The sequence below is a fragment of the Hylobates moloch genome, unplaced genomic scaffold (genome assembly GCF_009828535.3).
Source record: "Hylobates moloch isolate HMO894 unplaced genomic scaffold, HMol_V3 SCAFFOLD_4, whole genome shotgun sequence".
Lineage (NCBI taxonomy): Eukaryota > Metazoa > Chordata > Mammalia > Primates > Hylobatidae > Hylobates > Hylobates moloch.
This window is the reverse complement of record NW_026652279.1, coordinates 21,481,663-21,507,008: the sequence shown is the minus strand read 5'-3', so window position 1 is coordinate 21,507,008 and position 25,346 is coordinate 21,481,663. Positions and strand designations below refer to the sequence as shown.

General features: G+C 41.8%; 1 protein-coding gene across 2 annotated transcripts in view; it reads left to right on the top strand.

Annotated features, from left to right (window-relative positions):
- Positions 1-25,346, top strand: part of SUMF1 (sulfatase modifying factor 1) — a 101,121-nt gene that overhangs the window by 41,553 nt on the left and 34,222 nt on the right. For both annotated transcript variants that reach the window (XM_058437181.1, XM_032149540.2), the window contains 4 exons: positions 5,615-5,697; positions 7,614-7,736; positions 8,502-8,616; positions 14,777-14,890. In XM_058437181.1, coding sequence (XP_058293164.1) covers positions 5,615-5,697; positions 7,614-7,736; positions 8,502-8,616; positions 14,777-14,890 — 435 coding nt within the window. The remainder of the gene's footprint in view (positions 1-5,614; positions 5,698-7,613; positions 7,737-8,501; positions 8,617-14,776; positions 14,891-25,346) is intronic.

The following is a 25,346-nucleotide window of genomic DNA, read 5'->3' as shown; positions in this document are numbered from 1 at the left end:
TTTTCACTAATTAGAATATATGTTCTTTGAAAGCGCTAAGAGAATATTGTAACATGTAATAACATAAATGAATAGTAGTAATAATGACAGCTAAAACTCTGTACCAGGTACTTTTCTAAGCATTTTACATGTATTTTTAAATTTAATCCTTGTAACAACTCCAGGAAGTAGATAGTATTATTTTATCTCCACTTTGCAGATGAGTAAACTGAGACCTGAAGGGGTTAAATAAGCAGCTGAAGATCTTGTAGCTTATAAAAGGTGATACTGTTGTTCAAGCTTAGGCAGCTTGGCTCCAGGGTCAGATACTCTTACCACTATGCTACTGTGAACTGTATATTAATATTTAAGAAGAGTAATCTTTTTTCCTAATTATCATAATGCAGTAGATAATTTGCTCTCCCCAGAGGACATTTAGCAATGTCTGGAGACATTTTTGTCTGCCACAGTTGGCATGGGAGAGGGAGGATGCAACTGGCATCTAGTGGGTAGAGGTCAGAGACACTGCTAAACGTCCTGCAGTACATAAGATAGTCCCCCATAACAAGGTATTTGGCCTAAAATAGCAGCAGTGCTGAGGTTGAGAAAACCTGTGATACTGACGCACACTCGTTCTAAAAATGTCTAATAGTACTGTCCTGATCCTTCGCTTATGTTAAGTTTATGTATATTCTTCCAGACATTTTTTTCCTGATGATACTAACAAACATTGTTATGCATACATTTTGCAGAAACAGAATCAAATGTGTATTCTATAGGTTACCTTTATGACAGTATATTATTTTCATATTTCCATGTCAGTGTATTTTGATAACTAGCCATATAGTATTCCTTTTTTCATGGACACCAAGGACATTTGGGTTATTTTGTAATTTTAAGTTAGAAACAATATTATGTCTAGATTTACCATACATATATCTTTGCATACTTGCTTCAGGTCTTACTATTTTGGACCAACAATGCGGCCTTTGGTCAAGGATATCGTGGTGTCCTCTTTCCCATGCTCTGGCCACGGTGTGTTCACATGTTTTTTCCATCTTACTGTGCACCTTATTGAGATTGGTGATCATCACATAGGTCCATGACATTAAGCTAGTAGTGTGTTTTGGGTTGCTAGGGTAGCATGAAAGATTTCAGAAAGAATAGTTGCTGGGAAAAAAGAAAAGCAGGTGTCTAGAATGAGAGAAAGTGTGAGTGAGTAGGTGTGTGTATAGCAGAGGGTGGGGTAGCGGGTGGAAGGAGATAAACTATAGTACTAATGTGTAGGGTGATATCTGGACCCACCAATTTGAATTTTAGAGACATTTATCAGGAAAATGAGGTGACTAGTTGCACACTTTCCCAATTATTGCAACTGAGGAATTAATTGTATTAAGCCGTTCTTGCAGTTGCTATAAAGAAATACCTGAGGCTGGGTAGTTTACAAAGAAAGAGGTCCATGTGGCTCATGGTTTTGCAGGCTATACAGGAAGCGTAGCTCTGGTGTCAGCTTTTGGGGAGGCTCAGGAGGCTTTCGATCATGGCAGACGACGAAGTGGGAGCAGGCGCTTCACATGGTGAAAGCAGGAGCAAGATAGTGAGGTGGAGGGAGGCACCACTCACTTCTGACCAGATCTCCTGTGACACAGTGAGAGCTCACTCATCACTAAGGGGATGGCCCAAGCAATTCTTAAGAGTTCTGCTCCAGTGATCCAAAGACCTCCCGGCAGGTGCCACCTCCGATATTGGGGGTTATATTAATATTTCAACATGAGATTTGAGTGGGGATAAATATATAAACTATATCAATTATTATATGTAAAATAAATACTTTTAAAACTATTCCATATACCAATTGTCTTCAATCATACTCTGAGGATTCCTGGGACTTGTAGATCCCCTCCAAGAATCAGGTTCAGTGCTAGCCACGTAGTGGGTGCTCACTAAATATTTGTAACCAGATTGAATTGAGAGGAAAAGGAGAGTAGAAGAGTATGGGCTGAGAGGCCACTAGAGAGAAGCCCTGGGGACTTCTGTACATAAACTGACTTGAAGGAAAGCTCCACTTTGAAAAAGGGGTAGGCTCCAATCCCATCCAGGTTGCTGTGAATGCCATTAATTCATTCCTTTTTATGGCTGAGTAGTATTCCATTGTGTGTGTGTGTGTATGTGTGTGTGTGTGTGTGTGTGTGTGTGTGTGTGTATCAAAGTTTCTTTATTCATTTGTTGATTGGTGGGCATTTGGGTTGGTTCCACATTTTTGCAATTGTGAATTACGCTGCTATAAACATGTGTGTGCAAGTATCTTTGTCATGTAATGACTTCCTCTGGGTAGATACGCAGTCGTGGGATTGCTGGGTCAAATGCTGCTTCTACTTTTAGTTCCTTAGGGAATCTCCACACTCTTTCCATTATTCTAAGTGAAGTAACTTAGGAATGGAAAACCAAACAACATATGTTCTCACTCATAAGTGGGAGCTAAGCTATGAGGATGCAAAGACATAAGAATAACACAATGGACTTTGGGGACTGAGGTCCCCAAAAAGACCACAAATTGGGTTCATTGTATACTGCTTAGGAGATGGGCGCACCAAAATCTCACAAATCACCAGTAAAGCACTTACTCGTGTAACCAAATACCACCTGTTCCCCAGAAACCTATGGAAATAAAAAGTTAAAAAATAAATAAATGAATAATTAAAAAAAAAGAAGAAAAGGGGGCAGGAAATGGCAGGGGCCTTCTTCTGTTTAAGGCTTGTGTTTGTCTCTCCTAAAGCTGTGCACATGTGTATTCTAGGACCCAGATGTTCCACTCCACCATGTACTGTCGGCAGAAATGCGTACATATATTTGCCAAAAGCCACAAACTCTTTTAAGAATATTCATAGAGGCCGGGCGCGGTGGCTCAGGCCTATAATCCCAGCACTTTGGGAGGCCGAGGCGGGCGGATCACGAGGTCAGGAGATCGAGACCACGGTGAAACCCCGTTTCTACTAAAAATACAAAAAAATTAGCCGGGCGCAGTGGCGGGCGCCTGTAGTCCCAGCTACTCAGGAGGCTGAGGCAGGAGAATGGCGTGAACCCGGGAGGCGGAGCTTGCAGTGAGCCGACATTGCGCCACTGCACTCCAGCCTGGGTGACGGAGTGAGACTCCGTCTCAAAAAAAAAAAAAAAAAAAAAAGAATATTCATAGAAGCAGTACTATTCATAATAGCCCCAAACTGGAAACTACGCAAATGCCCATTAGTAGTAGAATGGATAAACAAATCATGTTTTGTTTTTTAAATCGCTAATGATGAAATATTTTAAGACACAAAAGGGTATGAGAAGAAAAGTCATTCTAGTATCTACCACTCAGATTTCGTGGAGGTTAACATATTGCTATATTTTGTCATTCTTTTAAGCTTTTTTATTTTTATTTTTTAATTTAAGAACTAGAACCTTCTGGTGGTGGCGCTTAGTGTTGGGGTAGAGTTGGGAGAATGATCTGAGGATCCTCCTGAAACACAAGTGTGGGCTGACCTGAGCTTTCACTGTAGCTCCTCCCTTGACACTGAATGAATTACCTGTCATGGGCACCTAAACCTGCACAGCCCACTCAGTGAGAACAGCCCCCAGATGAGCTTCTACAGCACCACAAAAGAAATAGAAAGAAGCCATGCCTTTTCACTCCCCTGTTCTCTGTAGAATAAAACACCTTGCTGTAGTGTCATTTAAGGACCTAATGCCTTCTTTTGTTGAAATATTTAAAAATTGGTTTTTCCCATCAAATTGTGATTGAGATATCATGAATGTTGCGATTGTGTTGATGTGAAAAGAGAATGAACAAGAATGGGGCTTGGTGTTTTCAGTGATTGCTGTAATTGTTAGCAGGGACATATTCTCCCTTAACTTCTACTCAGACAAGCTCAAAAGGATGAAAACAATCAAAGAGTAACATTTTTGTGGGGATAACCTTGAGTCACTTTCTTTTGTATTTGTATTTGTATTAGAAGAATCATTTGCAGGCCAGGTGCAGTGGCTCACACCTGTAATCCGAGCACTTTGGGAGGCCAAGTTGGGCAGGGATCACCGGAGCCCAGTAGTTCAAGACCAGCCTGGGCAACATGGCAAAACCCCATCTCTACAAAAAATACAAAAAATTTAGCTGGGCATTGTGGCGCACACCTGTGGTCCCACGTACTTGGGATGCTGAGGCGGGAGGATCACCTGAGCTGGGGAGGTCAAGGCTGCAGTGAGCCATGACCTTGCCACTGTTCTCCAGACAGGGTGAGACCCTGTCTCAAAAAGAATCATTTGCAACATCTGTTCTTTAGCTAGTATTAGCAACAGTGATTAGTTTTTGTGGCTCTCCTTGTGACTGAGTGTCATGGGGCCATAGTGAGACTGGTTCCCTTTACTGAGTGCCTGCTAAGTCATTAACCTCAGTTGCTAAGGGCATAGTCATAAGTCCTGTAGCATTATTATATTTCCTCCTTGTAATAACCCAAGATATAGGTGCTGTTACTATCTCTATCTCCACGTGAGAAAACAGGCTTGGGGAAACAGGTTAAATAAGTTGCCTAGGGTCACACCGTGAACAGCAGAGCCATGATTCAAATCTCATTTTGACTGGCTCCAAAGCCTGTGTTCCTAACTAAACCATTCACTAAATGAGGACCACTGACTGTTGTTATTTTGGTTAACAGAACCATAAAGTAGGAGTTAAGGTTCTAATTACAGTTTGCTGAGCATTTTCCAATCTTACCTCATTTGTCCTCTGTATTCTGAGTTAGGTGAGGCAGGTGGGTGTGCTCCCATTTCACAGACAAGGACTAGGAGGGTCCAGACAAGTAGTGAACTTGCCCAGCGTCACCCGGCTAATGTTGGGTTGGAAGTTGAATCAGGGTCTTTTGAAAACACACCCCATTTTTTCCTCTGTGCTTCAGCTTGATCTCTGACCACCATGGTTGACCTTCAGCCTCACATTTAATTGTAAGGTTAACTCTGTTTCCCCATCTTTTAAATAGGAGCAGCACTACCTGTCTCACTTGTTAGAGATTATAGAAGATTGGCTAGGCATGCATTTTAAAAAAATTCTTACAGAGGCCAGGCACGGTGGCTCACTCCTGTAATCCCAGCACTGTGGGAGGCCAAGGCGGGCGGATCACAAGGTCAGGAGATCAAGACCATCCTGGCTAACATGGTGAAACCCTGTCTCTAGTAAAAATATAAAAAGTTCACTGGGCGTGCTGGCATGTGCCTGTAGTCCCAGCTAGTTGGGAGGCTGAGGCAGGAGGATCGGTTGAACCTGGGAGGCAGAGGTTGCAGTGAGCCAAGATTGCAACCCCTGCACTCCAGCCTGGGCAACAGAGCGAGACTCCATCTCAAAAAAAAAAAAAAAAATTCTTATAGATATACACCATTTAAATACATATGTATTTGTTTACTGTGATGCTTTATGATATGAAGTAATACTTTTTTGTTAAAGATTTATTTACATATAAGTCTTTATTTTGGTATTCTGGCAAATGTATTTGTTTGGTAACCCAAATGGAAGTTGAAGACATTGAGATTTTTGCTGCATGTACTGAGTCGATGTTTTTCTAGAGTTGATGTTAGTAGCTAACATCAGCCTGTTCTGGGTTGCTTTGAGGTTGCAGCTGCTCCCTGGTGGTTACCTGTGAAAGGTGCTAACTGGAGACACCCAGAAGGGCCTGACTCTACTATTCGGCACAGGTGAGGCTGGTCCCTCCTTCCCCAGTTGACATGTTCCATTGCAAAATAGATACCCTTTGCTCTTGCAAAAGAACTCAGTGGGCATCTTCATCTATAAAATGGTAAGAATGACAAACTAATTGATTGCTAGGAAAATAAGATGGCTGGAAATAATGTATGTAAAGACCCAAACACTGCACCTTGCTCAGCTCTTAATTAGTGGCCTCTTTCCCTCCTCATTTGGCTTGTCAAAGAGTTGCCTCTTCCCAGTTCCCCTTCTCCTTTTGAGAGGCCTATTCCAAACCTCATGACACGTCTAATCTTTACATTCTGTTTCTATTATTAGCGAGTCATTATGAGGAAGAAGATGTTTGTCTTATGGATAAGTAATTATGTCCTGCCGGGTTGCCACTGTAGAAGCCCAGGCCTTGGGTATAGGATTCACATGATCTTCTTTGAAGCCACCATCTAACTGGAAAACCACAGAGAACCAAGTCGGTCAGCAAGTCTCCAGGGTGGCAAGGAAATAATTATCTCAAGCAAAAATAGAGTAACACTTTAAACCCTGGAGGTGGAGCAAGGTTTGGGTTAGGACTCAGCATCTCAGCAGCCCAAGAAACCTGCTCTCCTAACCTAATTTTTCAGATGCAATTTTTAAGTCTCTATTTTTAACAACGTTCCTGGTTATTGCCATTGCCCTTATTGTCGGGGAGCTGGGAGTATAGGAAGTTCAGCTTTAGGGATATAGCCCCTTGACAAATGTCAAACATCTTTCAAAGCCTGAGTTGGAAGCCTCTGTGCTGAAATTAGGCTTTGAGGTGGAAAGTCATAGGATTCCTGGGTTTCTCGGGTGGACTTGGCTTCTTAGCTCCCAGTTAATATCTGCTTTCCTGAATTTAGTAACAGAGGAAAAAGCTAAGGGAGGAAGGAAAAGCCAAAAGGGGAATGTATGTTATCCATGCGGTCAACAGCGATGGGTCTTCTGAGAAGAGTACGTCTCTTGTCTGTGCTGGAAACAGTGACTGGCACATGATAGGTACTCAGTAGATGTTTGTTGAAAGAATAAATGAAAGGCCTGGTGTAATTACTGTGGGGAATTCAAAGGTGTATAAGGAATGGACTAGGAGTTTGTAGCCCACTTTAAAAAAAGTGAGCAGGGAATTCAACCAAAGCCGTCTAGTGCTGCGTGAATGAGTCTATCCCCTTTTTCTCAGTTTTTTTTTTCCCCAAACTTCCACACCCTTTATACCCTCAGGAAAAAAAGACTGGCCTCTTGTAGAGGAAAAGTAGAAAGACACAGAATTGAAAGCCAAGGGTCACAGGTTGGGTTCTCTGGAAACAGAGGCTGAGACAGTTTAGGATGCAGAATGTTAGGGCCCCACACCTGTAGAAAGGAGGGGGCCAGAGCAGGACTGGGCAGAGGGAGAAGTCAAAGCCACAGTGCAAGTCCAACCAAGCTCCACTCAACACAGGGGCCTCTAGGGTGTATATGGCCCATAGGTTGAGCCACTGCAGGCTGAAATGGCTGGGTCTTTATGCCGCTGCTGTGATTGGTTAGTCACCGGTGGCTCTGAGATGGCTGTCAGCTCTGCTGAACCCCAAAGGAGCTAAAAGCTTCTGCTGCTGGCCCTCCTAGCAGCTGGAGTATCTCCGTATCTGCCATACCAATGAAATTCTGTGGGAATCCAAGCCTACAAAGTGAAGAAATGTTCTGAGTCTAGTTCCCAGTGGAACTGTAACCCATTTGTGAGCCTGGGTTGTCAGAAACCCTTGGTGAAGCATGACAGATTTAGCATGGCTGGGTTTTGACCTCAGGACCAGGATAACCTCAGTGTCACAGACTGAATTGGGGGGGATTATGGGCGCTTTGCTGAAGCCAGTTCCTGCTTCCTGTTCCAGTTAGTGTCACTTTTCATTCTACTTTTGCCCTTCCCCAGGCCAGATCATCCAGTTCTCCATGTCTCCTGGAATGATGCGTTTGCCTACTGCACTTGGGCAGGGAAGCGGCTGCCCACAGAAGCTGAGTGGGAATACAGCTGTCGAGGAGGCCTGCATAATAGGTATTTAGAGGATCTCATTTTGCCTGACAATATGTTGATCATTTGAACAAACAAACAACAACAAAAAACTCCATGGAACTTACTTTGGTTAGAAAGTTAATAACGACAATAATTCTTTTTCTTATTTTTCCACAAAATTACTTAGAAGACACTGGAGAATGGGTCACAAATCTTTTATCACCCCTAAACCAAGTATCTGGCCAAGTGGGCTCTCTCCAGCCCCAGAGCAAGTCCTAGCAATTCATCCCCCTTGAGTTACATATCACTGCTTAGAGCTTCTTGGCAGACTGCCCTGCTTTTAGCATTTTCTTATTTTAGGCATCTCCTGAAGCAGCGGTATTTCTCTGCTTCTAGAGCCATGAGACAGAAAACTCATATTGGGTTCACATCTTCTAGGAAAGGCTCCTTAAAATAGCCCAGGCTTTATAAAAACGTGTGGTGTGGTGGTGCCTGATCACGCTACCATATAAGTCCAAAATGAGGTCTACTCTCCCAGCTTTCTATAAGTCCTTCTTTTAGTTTTGTGATTTATTTCAGGCCTCCTGAGTACCTGGGCAAGACTGAGGCTGTTATGGACATGACATGAGAAGTTATAAGGAAATTGAAAATAAATCCTGATTAAAAGCTTTCTTTATTTATATATATATTAAAAGTCTCACTCAGAACAAGCGAGCAATGTTCTCTTTTTCATTGCATCCCTTCTCTTGACTTTAATCCAAAACCTGTGCCTGTTTGACAGGCTGATGCCTGTGTCTCTTCTGACAGACTTTTCCCCTGGGGCAACAAACTGCAGCCCAAAGGCCAGCATTATGCCAACATTTGGCAGGGCGAGTTTCCGGTGACCAACACTGGCGAGGACGGCTTCCAAGGAACTGCACCCGTGAGTAATGAGACCTCTGCAGGAGGGTGGCAGTTGCTGAGAACTGAGGCTCCCAGTAGACATGGGGTGAAAGGCATTGCTCACTTTCTGACTCACATGGTGTTCCCTTTGTGTATGCATTCACTGTTGCATGTAGCAAATACTAATAATTAATCAGATGTTCTTTTTGTATAATGGATTTTCCTTTCTGATTCCATAATACTTATTGTAGAATGTTTCGAAAAACAAGAAGACTATAAAGGAGAAAGCTAAACTGACCTGGAATTCTACCACCCAGAAATAATCCCTGTTAGCATATTGGTGCATTTCTTCCCCATTTGTACTCTGTGTTGATGATGCTAATAATGGCTTGTAGTTATTGAGTGCTTGCAATGTGCCGGGCATTGTGCTAAGGCATTTGCATGAATTGTCTCATTTACTGTCCATTCAACTCTGTAAGGTAGGTACTATTATCCCCATTTTCCAGGTGAGCATTCTGAGGCACAGAGAGGTTAACTAACTTGCTCAAGGTTACACAGCTGGAAAGCGGCACAGCTGGAATTTGAACCAGGTCGGTTTGTTTCCAAAGCCCATGCTGTTAACTACCGTATTTGCGAGCATATGTGTTTCTGGTGTATATGTATCATATTTTTTTACATATTGCATTTAGGTCAGACTGGATACAGTGTTTAAAATCCTACTATTTTTTCCTGCCTATATCAGAAACGTTTCATCTGTCATTAGCAGTATGCCACAAATACATTGTCTTTCAGCAGCTGGATAACCTATCATATAAATAAACCCCAATGTATTTACCAGAAACAGGTTATTTCTGTTTTTTTTTTCTACAGTGAACATCTTGTACATAAATATTAACCTACATTTTTGATGGTTTTTGAAAGATAGATTCCCAGCAGTGAAATAATTCAGTCAAAGGCTAGAAAACTTTCTGGGTAGGAGTTTCAGATATATGGCCAAACTGTTTTCCAGAACGCTTGGGGCATGTTTTCCTCTATGGGTGTATAAGAGTTCTTTTCTCACCATTCTTTTGCTGGCATAATCATATACTCATAAAGCCATGTCTTAGTCTTAGTCCCTTTGTGCTACTGTAAGAAAATACCACAGACTGGATAATTTGTAAACAACAGAAATTTATTTCTCACAATTCTGGAGGCTGGTAAGTCTAAGACCAAGGCACCAGCATGATTGATGTTGGCTGCATCCACCAGAAGGGACTAATGCTGTGTGCTCTCCTGGCAGAAGGCAGAAGAAGGGCAAAAGAGCACTCACTTCAACCTTGAGCCATTTTATTTACTTATTTATTTATCTATTTATTTATTTATTTTTGAGATAGAGTCTCACTGTGTCACCCAGGCTATAGTGCAGTGGTGTAATCTTGGCTCACTGCAACCTCTGTCTCCTGGGTTCAAGCAGTTCTCCCATTTCAACCTCCCAAGTAGCTGGGACTACAGGTGCACACCACCACACCTGGCTGATTTTTGTATTTTTAGTAGGGACCGGGTTTTACCATGTTGGCCAGGCTGGTCTTGAACTCCTGACTTCAGGTGATCTGCCCGCCTCAGCCTCCCAAAGTGTTGGGATTATAGGCATGAGCCATTGCACCTGGCCCTTTGATGATTTTTTAAAGATAGATTCCCAGTAGTGAAATAATTGAGTCAAAGGTTAGAAAACTTTCTTGGTAAGAGTTTCAGATATATGGTTGAATTATTTTCCAGAACGCTTGGGGCATGTTTTCCTCTATGGGTGTACAAGAATTCCTTTCTCACCGTTCTTTTGTTGGCGTAATCATATACTCATTTGGAATGGGCGCCATTCCAAAGACACAGGTGATGGCCTTTGTGGCCCTCGTTTGGACAAGACCGTGATAATCATTTCTTTTATTTTTCTTTCTTTCTTTTTTTTTTGAGATGGAGTCTTACTCTGTTGCCGAGGCTGGAGTGCAGTGGCGTGATCTTGGCTTACTCCAACCTCTGCCTCCTGGGTTCAAGCGATTCTCCTGCCTCAGCCTCCCTAGTAGCCGGGATTATAGCTGTGCACCACAACGTCTGACTAACTTTTGTGTTTTTAGTAGAGACAGGATTTCGCCATGTTGGCCAGGCTGGTAGGTGATCCTCCCGCCTTGACCTCCCCAAATGCTGGGATTACAGGCATGAGCCACTGCGTCTGGCCTGTGATTAGCATTTTTGATGAACCAAACGAATGATATAAGTGCCTGTTCATTTTAGCAAAAGGCCATGACAAGGTTTTCTTGGACAGTTATGCATATTTGACAGCACTTGCAGCTACAGAGTTTCTTTTCTAATGACATGAGCTACCAAGGAATATAGAGCCATTTACTCTTCTAAAATCAGTGTACCTTTTCAAAAAACACAATGTTCAATATGAAATAAGGACACTCTACAGATGTTTAGAATTGGAATATTTGACTGAAAGTTCAGCATATGTGTAGGAAATTGACCTGAAGAAGTTGCCATGGAAGTTACTAAAACAAATTAGAACATTTACTAGGAGTCCTAAAGGAACCAATTTGACAAACAGGACTAGAGGAGAAAGCAAGCAAGCCAGCCAGAGAGAGACAGCTGCCATCTGTGTTTAGAATGTCTTAATGAGATCTCTATCTTATGGAAATCGTTTACATGTAGTATCTCAAGTACCCCTAAGCTGCTCTTTTGTGTCCACATGCTCTGGTCAATTGGAGTAGGAATTTAACTTTGATAATGAGATGGACTACAGGGAAATAGCTCCCTGACCTGATATTTCATGTATTTATTATTTCAGGTCTGATTTTATTTATTTGAGACAGGGTCCTGCTCTGTTGCCCAGATTGGGGTGCAGTAGCATGATCACAGTTTACTGCAACTCAGCCTCCTGGGCTCAAGCGATATTTCCACCCCAGCCTCCCAAATAGCTGGGACTACAGGTGCACACCATCATGCCCAGCTAATTTAAAAAATTTTTTTGGGCCAGGTGTGGTGGCTCATGCCTGTAATCCCAGCACTTTGGGAGGCCGAGGCAGGTGGATTGCCTGAGCTCAGGATTTCGAGACCAGACTGGGAAACACAGTGAAACCCCGTCTCTCCTAAAATACAAAAAAATTAGCCGGGTGTGGCAGCGTGCACCTGTAATCCCAGCTACTCAGGAGGCTGAGGCAGGAGAATCGCCTGAACCCAGGAGGCAGAGATTGCAGTGAGCCGAGATCAGGCCACTGCACTCCAGCCTGGGTGACAGCGTGAGAATCTGTCTCAAAAAAAAAAAAAAATTGTTTTTGTGGAGGTGAGGTCTCATTGTGTTTCCCAGATTGGTCTTGAACTCCTGGCCTCAAGCTATCCTTCTTCCTCAGCCTCGCAAAGTGCTGGGATTACTGGCATGAACCACCACACCCGGCTAGACCTGATTTTATACTGAGCAAACTGTTTTGACCACAGTGAGACTAAAGAGTTTACATTTTGCTATGCTGCTTGTTACACAATGATTAATTTTGGCTTTAACGCATATCAGCTCATTCATCTGAAAATGTGCCAGGAGTATTCTCATATACGTTTGTTTGCTTTTGAGGTTCCTGAGAGGAAGCTTTAGTTAGTGGATTGGTTTAATAGCAGGCAGTTAAAATTTTTATTTTCCTTAGTGGCATACTCACCTATGGTAATTTTAGGGGTGGTGACCTCCACATTCTTCCTCACTTAAACATCAAATTATTTAAGGTGGGTAAAGAAAAAAATACCCAAACCTTTGAGTAGGTGCTATAATTTTTCCCATTTTACAGACAAAATAGCACCCATATAGATTAAGTTGCTTGCCTAATGTTAGCTGTTAACTGTTGGTGTCACTGGGTCTGGTGCCTCATGCTTATAATCCCAGCACCTCAGGAGGCTGAGACAAGAGGTTTGTTTGAGCCTAAGAGTTCAAGACCAGCCTGGACAACGTGGGGAAACCCCATCTCTACAAAAAATTCCAAAAATTAGTTGGGTGTGATGGTACACACCTGTGGTCCCAGCTACTCGGGAGGCTGAGCTGGGAGGATCTCTTGAGCCTGGGAGGTTGAGGTTGCAGTGAGCTGTGATTGCATCACTGTACTCCAGTCTGGGCAACAGAGCAAGACCCTGTCTAAAAAAAAATAGTATTGATGCACACATGGAACCTGAGGCAGACTGATTTGAGAGCACCTCCACCTGTGCTCTATAAGTCTGGAAAATGATTCCTTACTCCAGTGTTTGTTTCATCTGTTTTTGTTTGTTTGTTTGTTTGTTTGTTTGAGACGTAATCTTGCTGTGTCACCCAGCCTGGAGTGCAGTGGTGCCATCTTGGCTCACTGCAACCTCTGCCTCCTGGGTTCAGCAATTCTCCTGCCTCAGCCTCCTGAGTAGCTGGGATTACAGGCGTGCAACATGCACCTGCCTGGCTAATTTTTTTGGTATTTTTAGTAGAGACAGGGTTTCACCATGTTGGCGAGGCTAGTCTTGAACTCTTGACCCCAGGTGATCCGCTCACCTTGGCCTCCCAAAGTGCTAGGATTACAGGCATGAGCCACTGCACCTGGCCTGTTTCGTCTTTTAACCGCACTTGCTCCCCTGGCTCCTTTCCTTTTATTCCTAAAATAACTGAATTTCTTCTTTTCCTTTCTGCTCCTTCCAGCTGTTACTCTACCATGCTCTTTTTGATCATCTCCAAATTGTTGAAAAAGTTGTTTATGCCTGTGGCCACTTCTTTCTCTTTTGAACTCTGAGCCCTATTTGAAATCTGTCCAGACAACTCTACTTTTGTAAAGGAGAATGCCTTCAGCCAGAAATTTCTCCCTCTTGTGAATTTCTCTGACATTTTATTTCCCTCTCTTACCCTACTCATCCCATTTTGCCTTTCAGAATTGGATTTTGAGTTTTGGGTATATTCTCTTTTTCTCCCTCATTAAACTAGTTGAGGTCATTCATTATTTGTCATTGAAGCCCTCACTGTCTTTAGTCACTGTGCATGGAATTACTGAATGAACCAATGAATAAGTACTGCTGTTTCCATAATGATTGCTGATTTTGGAAGCAGTGTGGTGAGAATTTTCAGCTTTCCAACTCATCCAGATTAAGTTCTTTTCACACTAGCTTCGTGACTTTGATTGGAGTGCTCTGAATTGCCCAAGCATCAGATGCTTCCATATTCATGTGTAGATGTGAAACCATCTGAAGCCACATGGAATGAATTTTAGTTTATTCATTCCTTCCATTTTACTTCATTTAGTATGGAAAAAGCATGGATTTACAAAAAGATTTTTAACCCGCCAAGGATTACTTGATATACGTATATAGGTTTTTCATTTTAAAACTGAAATTTTCCTTTATGTTTGAGAATTTCCATTTTAAAATGTTGGGAAAAATGTTAAGCCATTAAGCCAACAAAACTATTCTGCATTTATTATTGTTCAGTTAAAGTTGTTTTTTTTTTTTCTCCTACTCTTCCTCCTTTTATAAAAACTCTACACTTTGGTCCTGTGTTTGTGACAGTATTATGTGGCAGACTGTCTGACCTGCCTTTGAAATGTATAATTTTCTGCTGAAGAACGCATACAGTTTGCCTCAGACTCAGGTTTCAGAGACTGAAAACCCTCTATTACCAATATACTTGATAATGAATTCACATTTTCTTTATAAAAAGAAATCTCCTTAAGTTTGGAGGCTTAAGATAAGATAATAAGTTGGTGGAAACTTGTGGAAAGGACAGAGCTGACTGACTTGGGGTCTGTCAGTGCTGAAAGACGTTGTGTGGCCAGGAAAGCTGAGCTGTGATGACAAGACTCATATTGGGTCCAATGGGATTTTCCTGTGAATGATTTTGAAAGTCTAAGTATCATCTATCCTCTCCCTACTTACCCAATGTTTGACACAAATTTTTGATTTATGATAATATTAGTAACTCTATTAGGAATAATTTCTCTGACTTTCATACCATTTAATATGAACTCTGTTTAGGTTTCTGAATTCCTCTAAGAGCTCAAAGCCAAAAAAAAAAAAAAATGCCCCTTTCTTTGTCTTTATGTTGGCCAAATTGTACTTTTATTGGAATAAAAATCAATATTCATACTCTGAAATTAAAGCTCGTGTTGCATTTCTGCACTGAAGACGTTTTTTAAACCAGGTGAATAGTTTGACAGCATTTTTCCTTTCTTTGTTTTTAGGTTGATGCCTTCCCTCCCAATGGTTATGGCTTATACAACATAGTGGGGAACGCGTGGGAATGGACTTCAGACTGGTGGACCGTTCATCACTCTGTTGAAGAAACGCTTAACCCAGTGAGTATTATTCGCAGAGCATGTGTCTTGGAATGGTAGCATCCGTCCTCTGGGCAGTCTGCAGCCAGACTATCATGTGTTTCTGAGGGGTATTTACATACTCTGGAAATTAATCTTGGGATTTCCCTAAAGGGACATTAAGCACATGTTTCTTATTTCAACCTCAGAGCATTTTGTAAAAATGTCTGTGAGCATGTTATCTTTTCCTGGATTGTGATGGTGATAACTATTTGAGGAAATCTGCCTATAACTTTAGCAATTATATTCAGTCTCATAAATTTGATCAAAGCATATATATAAATAACTATAAAGTTTATTACTGTTTTATTATTAACTATCAAGATCTGCTAGGTGGTATTTATCATGCCTCTGGTTGCCTGAGTTCTGATGGGTTGAAATTTTGATTCAGCAGCATTGTTTGGAGAGAAAGAGAAAGGGTGTTTTCTGGTTAAATGTTGAAGCAGGAAGTTGTGTCATTTAGTGATTAATTCCTCAACCTCTTAGTATGTCAGACCAATGCACCTTATAACTTAGGAACAGAAGGCAACCATGTTTGTCTAAGTTTTACTTATTCTGGCCTGTGAAAAATGTTGAATGCAAATAGTATACTACCCTGCCTCTAAAACCAAACTATCCCAGCAGAATGTATACAAATTGAGACACTACATGGGCATGTGTGTGGAAAGTGCTTCCTTTAAAAAGAACATCTCTGAATATTTTTTATGGCGTGAACAGATTGGGGGGAAACTATCACGCAAAATCCCATCTCTAGCAAAGTAGTCATTCATAAGTCAGTTCCAAGAATGTATATTTATAACCAAACTAGCTAGACTGGGTACTTGATGTGCTTAATTTTAAACCTGAACCTTTTGAAAAGGCTCAAAGGGTAATGATAAAGAAAATTAATTCTTCAATATCTTCTCAATATAGGATTACAGAGCATTTGAAGAAATAGACTCTGCCTGAGGCTCATTTTTCAGAATACGGGAATAAAGTTGTTTGATATGCTTAATTTTTCTTCACAGAATAACACATGGGCTGCTCATGAATAATCTAGAGAAACAGATCTACTTTTTGGGGGGTGCAGATAAAAAAGCTGAGTTCTTTAGAAACTGTCATCCCTCCTCAGTTTCTTTTACTTTCCAGCAGGGCTGGTGGAAGCAGTGGTCAAAATGAGAATAAGGTTGTAAAATTCTAGGTGGGTTTGTGGTTGGGAGATGTCATTCTCTACTGGCAAGATGTGACTTGGCATTTGCTGTCAGAATCAGAAATAGAATTTTTTTCCTCTCAGATGAAAGCATCTGCATGCTTGGAAGGGGGTGCACAAGGCCTTAGAATGCTGGCAAGTTGTGAATGTATCTATCTGACCATCTGGTGTGGAGCTGAGCGCTTGTTAGCTTTCAGTTTTAGAACTACTTGTGTTTCTTCTAAGGATTTACAGAAAAATTCACATTTTTCTTTGCACCAATCCCAGGCTTTATCCTGGATATTGCCCTTGCTCTAATGAAATTGTTCTCATTTTAGGTTTCTCTTTGTCCCAGTGGCCTCCTTTGCTTCCTCATTCGACTGGGATATAATTTAACAGTTTTGAGAACTAAACCCCAAATCCTTACACAATTCGTACTCCATAATTCAGGTCTTTACAGCTTTTCTTCATTGCCAGCAGAAAAGCCATGATCTTCCCTCATCTGGGTTACTGCAGCAGCCTCCCAGAGGGCTCCCTGCCTTCCCTCTCTTTGCCATATTGTGACTAGACTGATCTATATAGAGAGCAAGTCACATGAGGTCACTCCCCTGTTTAAAATCCTTTAATGCCTTCTTACTATCTGAAGAATAAAGTGTAAAATATTTTTTAAAAACTCAATTACTTTTATCTTTTTTTTAATTTTTATTTTTTGAGAGAGTCTCGCTCTATCCCTCAGGCTGGAGTGCAGTGGCGTGATCTCAGCTCACGGCAGCCTCTGCCTCCCGTGTTCAAGCCATTCTCATGCTTCAGCCTCCCAAGTAGCTGGGATTACAGGTGCCCGCCAGCTAATTTTTGTATTTTTAATAGAAACGGGGTTTCGCCATGTTGGCCAGACTGGTCTCGAACTCCTGACCTCAGATGATCTGCCCGCCCTGGCCCCCCAAAGTTCTGGGATTACAGGTGTGAGCCACCATGCCAGGTCTTATTACTTTTATTTTTATTTTTTGCAGAGATGGGGTTTTGCTCTGTTACACAGGCTGGTCTCAAACTCCTGGCCTCAAGCAATCCTCCCACCTTGGCCTCCTAAAGTGCTGGGAGTACAGATGTGGGACACTGCACCTGGCTGATTAAGTATAAATTCTTGCACATGACTTCTGAAGGCTAACATAATTTAACCCTTGCTGATCTCTCTAGCCACATCTTTTTTTTCTTTTTTAAACAGTTAATTATGAAATGTTACAAAAATTCAGAATAGTACAGAAAATAATGTAATAGATAACTGTGTACCTACTACATAATGTTAACAGTTTACTGTGTTTACTTTCTCTTTTAGCCAAAGAAAAAGAACAAAAACTGTTCTTCTCATCAATGCTTGATATCATCAGTATGTTTTATTTAAGGTGCTCTGGTCAGTGTGCAGGGCTGTTTCACTGTGTTTTTCAGTCATCATTTTTTAAAGTTTGTCTGATAACTCTAATATCTGGCCACCATGTTGATCTGTTTCTGTTGTTCTTGGCTTTCAGTCACACCTTGTTTTCTCACATGCCTGGTTAGTTTTGACTGACTATCAGACATTTTATGTGAAAAATTGTGGAGGTTGAGATCTAGATAGTGTGATGTGTCTCTGGAAAGGATTTACCTTTGCTTCTAGAAACTTCTATTTCAGATTAGCTTTAATCTAGTCAGGAATTGAGATGCCTTGAAGCAGAACTTCAGTCCCTGTAATGGCCAGTCTATTTCCAGTTCCCCCTGGGTATAGTTCTTCAGGGTGCCAACCAAAAGTCTAGGGGTTTTACCATAGATCCTCCACCTTGGAGGGCCTTGAACTCCAATTTTTTATATCCTTAGGCCATGAGTCTATTGAAAGTTCTGCTCAGCTTCTCAGCCTTACATCTGCCATTTGAGGCAATAGATCTCTAAGGAAGACAGTTTCACCTCTCTAGGATTTGAGCCCTGCAATTCTTCACGGCTGTGGTAGTTCTCATCGGGTCTGGTTAAGTCCTATTTCTCTTTGAGATCTTAATTTATTTGCTTTTTTTCCCTAATGGACTGTGTATCTCTAGTGCTTAGCAAAGAACCTGTATATAATTATTGACCCTACAATAATACCAATTCCAGATATATGGAATTGGGGGAGTTTGGTGACTGTCCATACTGCATGTGTTTCATAAGCAGAGGCTGGTTAGAAGAGACATTTTCAGGGAACGTTTAGAACCAAAATATCCACGTGGTTAGTAAACATTTCAATTCAGGAACTGACCTCTTCTGTGTTATGTATTTATGTTAGTTCTGTGACTAACTCATAATGGCAAATAATTTTAAAGTTTCTTCAGAGAGCTTGGGAATAGTCAGTGCCCTGTATGCAAAGGCTATTCAGGAAATATATTTTTCTTTTTCAGTGATTTCCAGGGAGCAAAAGTTAATCATTAGTTTTTATTTTATTGGGCAGTCATTTATGGCAAAAGCAGGTTGTGGAAACAGCCATGTGTGCTTTGTACACATCTGAGAGAAGATGAGGCATTTGGCCATGTGAAAAAAGGGTCAGCTTGGTGTTAACGTGTGCGTGTGTGTGTGTGTGTGTGTGTCCCATGTGTGTGTCCTGTGGAGGTGCCACATTTAGATGGCCTCATTCCCCTCCTCACAGATACAATCTAATATATGGCCAGTGCTGTGATGTATTTTAACCCAATAATAATGTGGTTTTTGAAAATGTAGTTTGTGGTTATTTGCTTTTCAGTTGCCTAAGTCTGAGATGGATATTAATCTGTGGTGCTATGTAGTGCTTTCAGTTAAAGAAAGAGGTTATATAATGTTCTAATTTCCCACATCTGCATACTCACTTTCAGTACCAAGGTAGCATGCTGACTTGTTCAGTTGATGTTGTGATAGGATGGGGTGATCTGTGATATCTTTCCCACTCTGTGAGGGTCACAATTGCATTTAGGTGGCTTCTTTTTCTCAGAGAAAGAACTCTCATTTTGTTTTTGTTTTGTTTTGTTTTATTTGAGATGGAGGCTCGCTCTGTCACCCAGGATGGAGTGCAGTGGCACAATCTTGGCTCACTGCAACCTCCGCCTCCCAGGTACAAGCAATTCTTCAGCCTCAGCCTCCCGAATACCTGGGATTACAGGTGCCCGTGCTACCACGCCCAGCTAATTTTTTTGTATTTTTAGTAGAGACGGGGCTTCACCATGTTGGCCAGGCTGGTCTTGAACCCCTGACCTCTGGTGATCCACCTGCCTCCACCTCCCAAAGTGCTGGGATTACAGGTGTGAGCCACCACGCTTGGCTGTCAGGGAAAGAACTCTGATTTTGGAATTAACCGAAGTAAATTGGATTACAGCTCTGCCACTTAATATTAAAAGGACGACTGCTAAATTTAGAATATATCTTCAGTTTCCTTGTCTACAAATTGGAAATAATTATACTGGATGAAGTTGTGTGACATTTCATTTGTTATTGTATATGCAAACTTTATATCACTTACAGAGGAATGTTGTTATTTTACTGTTTTTGTTTATATTATGTTTTGGCTATCTAATTATAATATTGCTTACTTCCATCAGCCGAGTTAATGAGAAACGTTGGCCTTTAGAAGCATAGGGGGGCGGGGCAGGGAAAAAAGAAAAAAAGAAGCAGAGGGAAAGAAAACAATATTTATAAATAATGATTGCTGATATTCCTCTTACCCTTACCTTTTGTTGGCTTGTCACATACTCATTCTCTCAATGAAAACTTTGCTCATGCTTCCTGGATCATCAAAGCCCAGTCAGATCAAAGTTTCCAAAACGTATTCCTCCTCTGAATGAATCTCTGCTACTTACCACATTTTAGCCAGAGATTCAGTTTGTTTTGCTTCTGTTGATGTGGAATTTGATTGTCTAATAGATTGTATAGCTCTAGACATTTTGGAAAGTGTCCTCTGTTTCTCAGTGTTGTTTGATGTATGGAATTGACCTGGGATATGCTGGGTACAGTAGCTCATGCCTGTAATCCCAGCACTCTGGGAGGCTGAGGTGGGAGGATCGCTTGAGCTCAGGAGTCTGAGACCAGCCTGGGCAACATGGCAAAATCTCATCTTTACAAAAAACACAAAAAGTTAGCTGGGCATGGTGGCACATGCCTGTAGTCCTAGCTACTCGGCAGATTGAGGTGAGAGAATGGCTAGAGCCCGGGAGGCGGAGGTTGCAGTGAGCCGAGATCACACCACTGCACTTCAGCCTTGGCGACAGAGCCAGACCTGGTCTCAAAAAATAAAACAAACAAAATACACATAAAAATAGAATTGACCTGAGATAAGCCCTCCTTGTCTGTCTTCTGTGGTGTGCAGAGGCCACCCCTCTGAGCTCTTGCCTATCCACACATAGCACATTAAGTACATTTGGGGCACATACCAGTTCTCTGGCCAGAGATTAGCATGTATACTCAGGCTTGCAGATGCCACACTTGTTGACCCTGCTCAGGTACTTCTTTGCCACTGCATGATAGGACTTAGGGCTTGGACTCACAGTAGTTTTTTAGATCCTCTAAACTCCACACTTGATTGTTCCTCTTCCCTATGATCCTCTGGCCTCCCACCACTGTGTCTCAGTGTGCAACAGAAACATGAGACTGTTACTTAGCTTGCCTCCTGATCCTCCTCTGCCCAGGCGATGAGACTGCCATTTTCTCAGTCTGGCAAAAACCGGTAAATATCATATCATCTTTCTCCTTAGTTAAGACTTTCATACCCGTTGATGGTCCCATCAACAGCCTCATCATTTCGAGCAAGCATTCATTGAGTACCTAGTATGTGCTGGGGGCTGGGGGAGTAAGTTGATTGAGAATTTTTCCCTGCTATAAGACCTTCATTCGTATGTTTTTTGTTTTGTTTTGATTTTTTGAGACGGAGTTTCCTTCTTGTTGCCCAGACTGGAGTGCAATGGCACTATCTCAGCTCACGGCAACCTCCACCTCCTGGGTTCAAGCGATTCTCCTGCCTCAGCCTCCCAAGTAGCTGGGATTACAGGCACGTGCCATGCGTCACTACGCCTGGCTAATTTTGTATTTTCAGTCGAGATGGGGTTTCACCATGTTGGTCAGGCTGGTCTCGAACTCTTGACGTCAGGTGATTCACCCGCCTCAGCCTAATCCAAAGTACTAGGATTACAGATATAAGCCACTGTGCCTGGCCCACTCACATGTTTTTAATCAGGACATTCTGAGGACATGAATAAATCAGTTTGATGGAGAACTAACCTAATGTTCAAAATGAAAAAAAGCACGAAAGTGAAAATGAAGTTCACCTGATAATAAATTTAATACAGCTACAAGTTATACATAGTAAATGCCAAGGGGAAAGCAAGGTGATCAAAATATCAGCCTTTTGGGACTATGTTTGGGAAAATAATTTTATCTCCTTCTGCCTAGTGGAAGATGAATGTCTTCTGGAGGAAGTACTAACATTTACTTTTTGTAATTTTTCACTGTGGGTCAGTTGCAAGGTTCTTCATCCAATAAAATAGAACCATTGAGAAGTAGAAATAAACTCAAATGTATGGTTCAGATATTTAGATCCTGCAGACACATTTCCAAACACGTTATCCAAACATATGCTTCTTGCTTGAAAAGAGTGAATTCTAATTCCGGTTACTATTTGGACGATGTTAGAGATACCGTTTGTTTCCACTTCAGGACAAAAATTACCCTCAGAGCCTCGTGTTACAACTACTGATTCTTCCTGAGCAAAGAGAGCGGAACACCAAAATGTACCATGGCCTCCTTAGTTTGGAGGGTCAGTGGATCTGAAAGGTGGGAAGTGGAAACCTTCTCTAACCTCTCCCCCTGTAGGAATTCCTTCTTTGATACCGCTGACAACTGTGGTCCTGCAGCCTCTTGCTAAAAGCTTCTTGGTGAACAAGAACTCTCCAACACTTGGGGCAACTTACTGCATTGTCAAATGTTCTCACTGAAGGTTCCTCTGTCCAACTCAAATCCTCTTTGAAGTGTCAACTCAGTGGCCCTCTGTGGCCGTTGCTGAGAATAAGCATGTATCTTCCTTCTGTCTTGTACATACAAGCTCTTCAGATACCTAAGGACAGTTGTCATGTCTCCCCTGCCCCATCCATCTTTCTGTTTCTAGATAAGCGTTCCCATTCTTCTGCTGTACCTGGGATAACTGGGTTTGCAATTCAGGGCAACCCAGTTACATTCCTCTGAATAACATGAATTGGGGGAAAATGTTCCTTTTTATAAATGGACACCCAGAATTATAGACAGTATTCTAGATGTTGTCTGATAGATGCAAATAATAGTGGGGCTATCCTTTTTAAATTCATTGTCTCATCAGGTCTCAGATTACATCAGCAGTTAAGAGTTTGGTTAGTGGATGCCAATCAAGCTGGGTTTGAATCTTGTCACTGTAACTGTGGCTTCCCAGATGTGTGACCCTGTTCAAGTCACTTAACTGCTCTGAGACTCAGTTTACTTCCTTCTTAAATGGGGATGAAGATTTGTACTTCATAGAGTTGTAAGGAAGTGAGAGAGTGTAGTACGGTACTTAGCACAATGTTTGGCAAATAGCATGTGATACATGGTAGCTTCCATCCTAATTGCTGTCAGTGCTATACTACCACTACTATGGGCACTACTACTGTTACTATGAGTAGTAGCTGCAGTAGTAACAAAGAACAATATCTCACTGATGGTTCCTGTTAAGCTTGTAGCTAAATAAAACATGCATTTTTCTCCCATGTTGATCTCAGGCTGGGTCTCCCCAAATGTTATTACACAGCGATTTTTTTTATGTAGCTATTTTTTACATGCAGTTATTTTTTAAAAAATGATTTTAAAAATTTTGAATCTTTTCTGTTTTGTACGTGCATTTTGAAACTTCATGCAATGCCTATCTTAACTCTCCATGAGATTTTATTTTGTTTATGGGTTTCAACCTTGAGAGACAGCTTGTAGAAATCGCTCTGGCTATCAGTGCTGTCTTCGATGGTGGTACCTTTCCCTTCCAATTTATTATAACCAACAGATTTGGTTGTTTTAAAGTCATTGATATAGTATGAATGGGACAGGGCCCAAGGCAAAGCCCTGTAGCACTGGAGTCAGCCTACATTTCCTGAGTATCTACTGTAGTATTGGACTATATCTTCTCTTGGGATACAGAGATGTGGAACACCAGTCTTGCTGTTAAGAAGCTCCTAGTTTGTTGAGGAAAGATTGAGTGCCAATCAGATGAATCAAGATGCACTATGGTAAGATTTGTTATGGATATGATTGAGGTGGAGCCTTGGTGACCTCTCTGTTCTCCACCAGTTGGAGCTGTGAAGGCTTCTTGGAGGAGGTACCTTTAGAAAGGATGGCAGCAGTTGGCAAGGTAACTATGACAGGTCCATGGGATCCAAAGATGAAGAAGACAGGGTCCACACTTTTGAGGAATTCAGGGTAAGTGGTGAAAGGATTTTCTTCTTTTTTTCCCCACTTCTTTTAGTTTCTTAAGTAAATGCCTAATCAGTGCCCTGAGCCATAGCTGCCCTCCACTTGCCCTTAGTCCTGAAGCATGATGACTTTTCCATACCCAAAGTAAATGCAGTGAGGGGAGCATGTGTGTATGCGCACTTCTTTCTTCTTGTTTTTCTGCAGCGTATTTACCTACTTCTTATCGAGCAATAGAGCTGTTTCAAGAATTTCCTTTAGCTTACCAGCTAGGGGCTTTGGAGAGTGACTTGTAAATTGTCTTCCTTACTTCAGTGTGCTCAAGAAAGGGGCTTTTATTGGTTACCTTTTCACAGTGTATCACACTCCTGGGAAGGGAGAGCCATATGCTATAAGATTGGGATGGCAGCAGTTCAGCAGGATGGGTTGGGCTTATAACAGAAACATTAAAAGAAAAGAGCAGAGAGTTTGCTAATGTGGTTATTCGTCATTCTCAGTAAAGTTCTTTCTGCTGCACTGAATAACAGAGCCATGGTTAAGTGATGAAAGTGAGGTCAGTCGCCTGGGTTTCCATCTGAGATTTAGCTTTAAAAAGTTGTGGGGCCCTAGGTGAGTCATGTCACCCTTGTAGGCTTAGTGCTTCATCTGTAAGTTGTGCTGAGGATGTAGCAAGCGATTCCTAAGGGTGCAGTAAATCTGGGGAACTGCCCTTGGGTCTGCTGCTGGCTTGGAAAGTAGGCAGTGATGGAGGCTGCAGCTGACAGTAACATGGTTAAGAGGGTGGTTTTAAAATGATTTCCACCGAGTGTAAACTAGTTCAACCATTGTGGAAGACAGTGTGGCGATTCCTCAAGGATCTAGAACTAGAAATACCGTTTGACCCAGTGATGCCATTACTGGGTATATACCCAAAGGACTATAAATCATGCTACTATAAAGACACATGCACACGTATGTTTATTGTGGCACTATTCACAAGAGCAAAGACTTGGAACCAACCCACATGTCCATCAATGATAAACTGGATTAAGAAAATGTGGCACATATACACCATGGAATACTGTGCAGCCATAGAAAAGGATGAGTTCATGTCCTTTGTAGGGACATGGATGAAGCTGGAAACCATCATTCTGAGCAAACTATCGCAAGGACAGAAAACCAAACACCGCATGTTCTCACTCATAGGTGGGAATTGAGCAATGAGAATACTTGGACACCGGATGGGGAACATCACACACCAGGGCCTGTCGTGGAGTGGGGGGAGGGGAGAGGGAATGCATTAGGAGAAATACCTAATGTAAATGACAAGTTAATGGGTGCAGCACACCAACATGGCACACGTATACATATGTAACAAACCTGCACGTTGTGCACATGTACCCTAGAACTTAAAGTATGATAAAAATAAAATAAAATAAAATAAAAGATTTCCACCTAGGTCCACATCCCAGCTCTGCTATCTTGGGGCCAGGGGGTGGAATCCTTTGCTTCTGGTTCCTTGTCTATAAAATGGAGTAATAGTAAGATTCAACAATATTGAGCTGTTCTGAGGATTAAAAAGAGAGGTTAACTCACTGTGCCCACCACACAGCAAGCACTTGGTAAATGAGAGCAGATTATGGGTTCTAAACGCCTCTCGGTCGGAACATCTCCCTTTGGAAAATCCTTTCCCCTTCAGCATTGCCTCTTGTTGTTTAGTAGACCAGATTATGTTCTTTTTCTTTCGTTTGTTTAATAGCATTTTTGAGCACCTGCTCTGTGCTAGTGGCAAACATAAACATCACACAGTCCTTGCCTCCAGAGAATTTGAATCTCAGAATTCCTAATGGTGGTTTCTTATCATTTCCA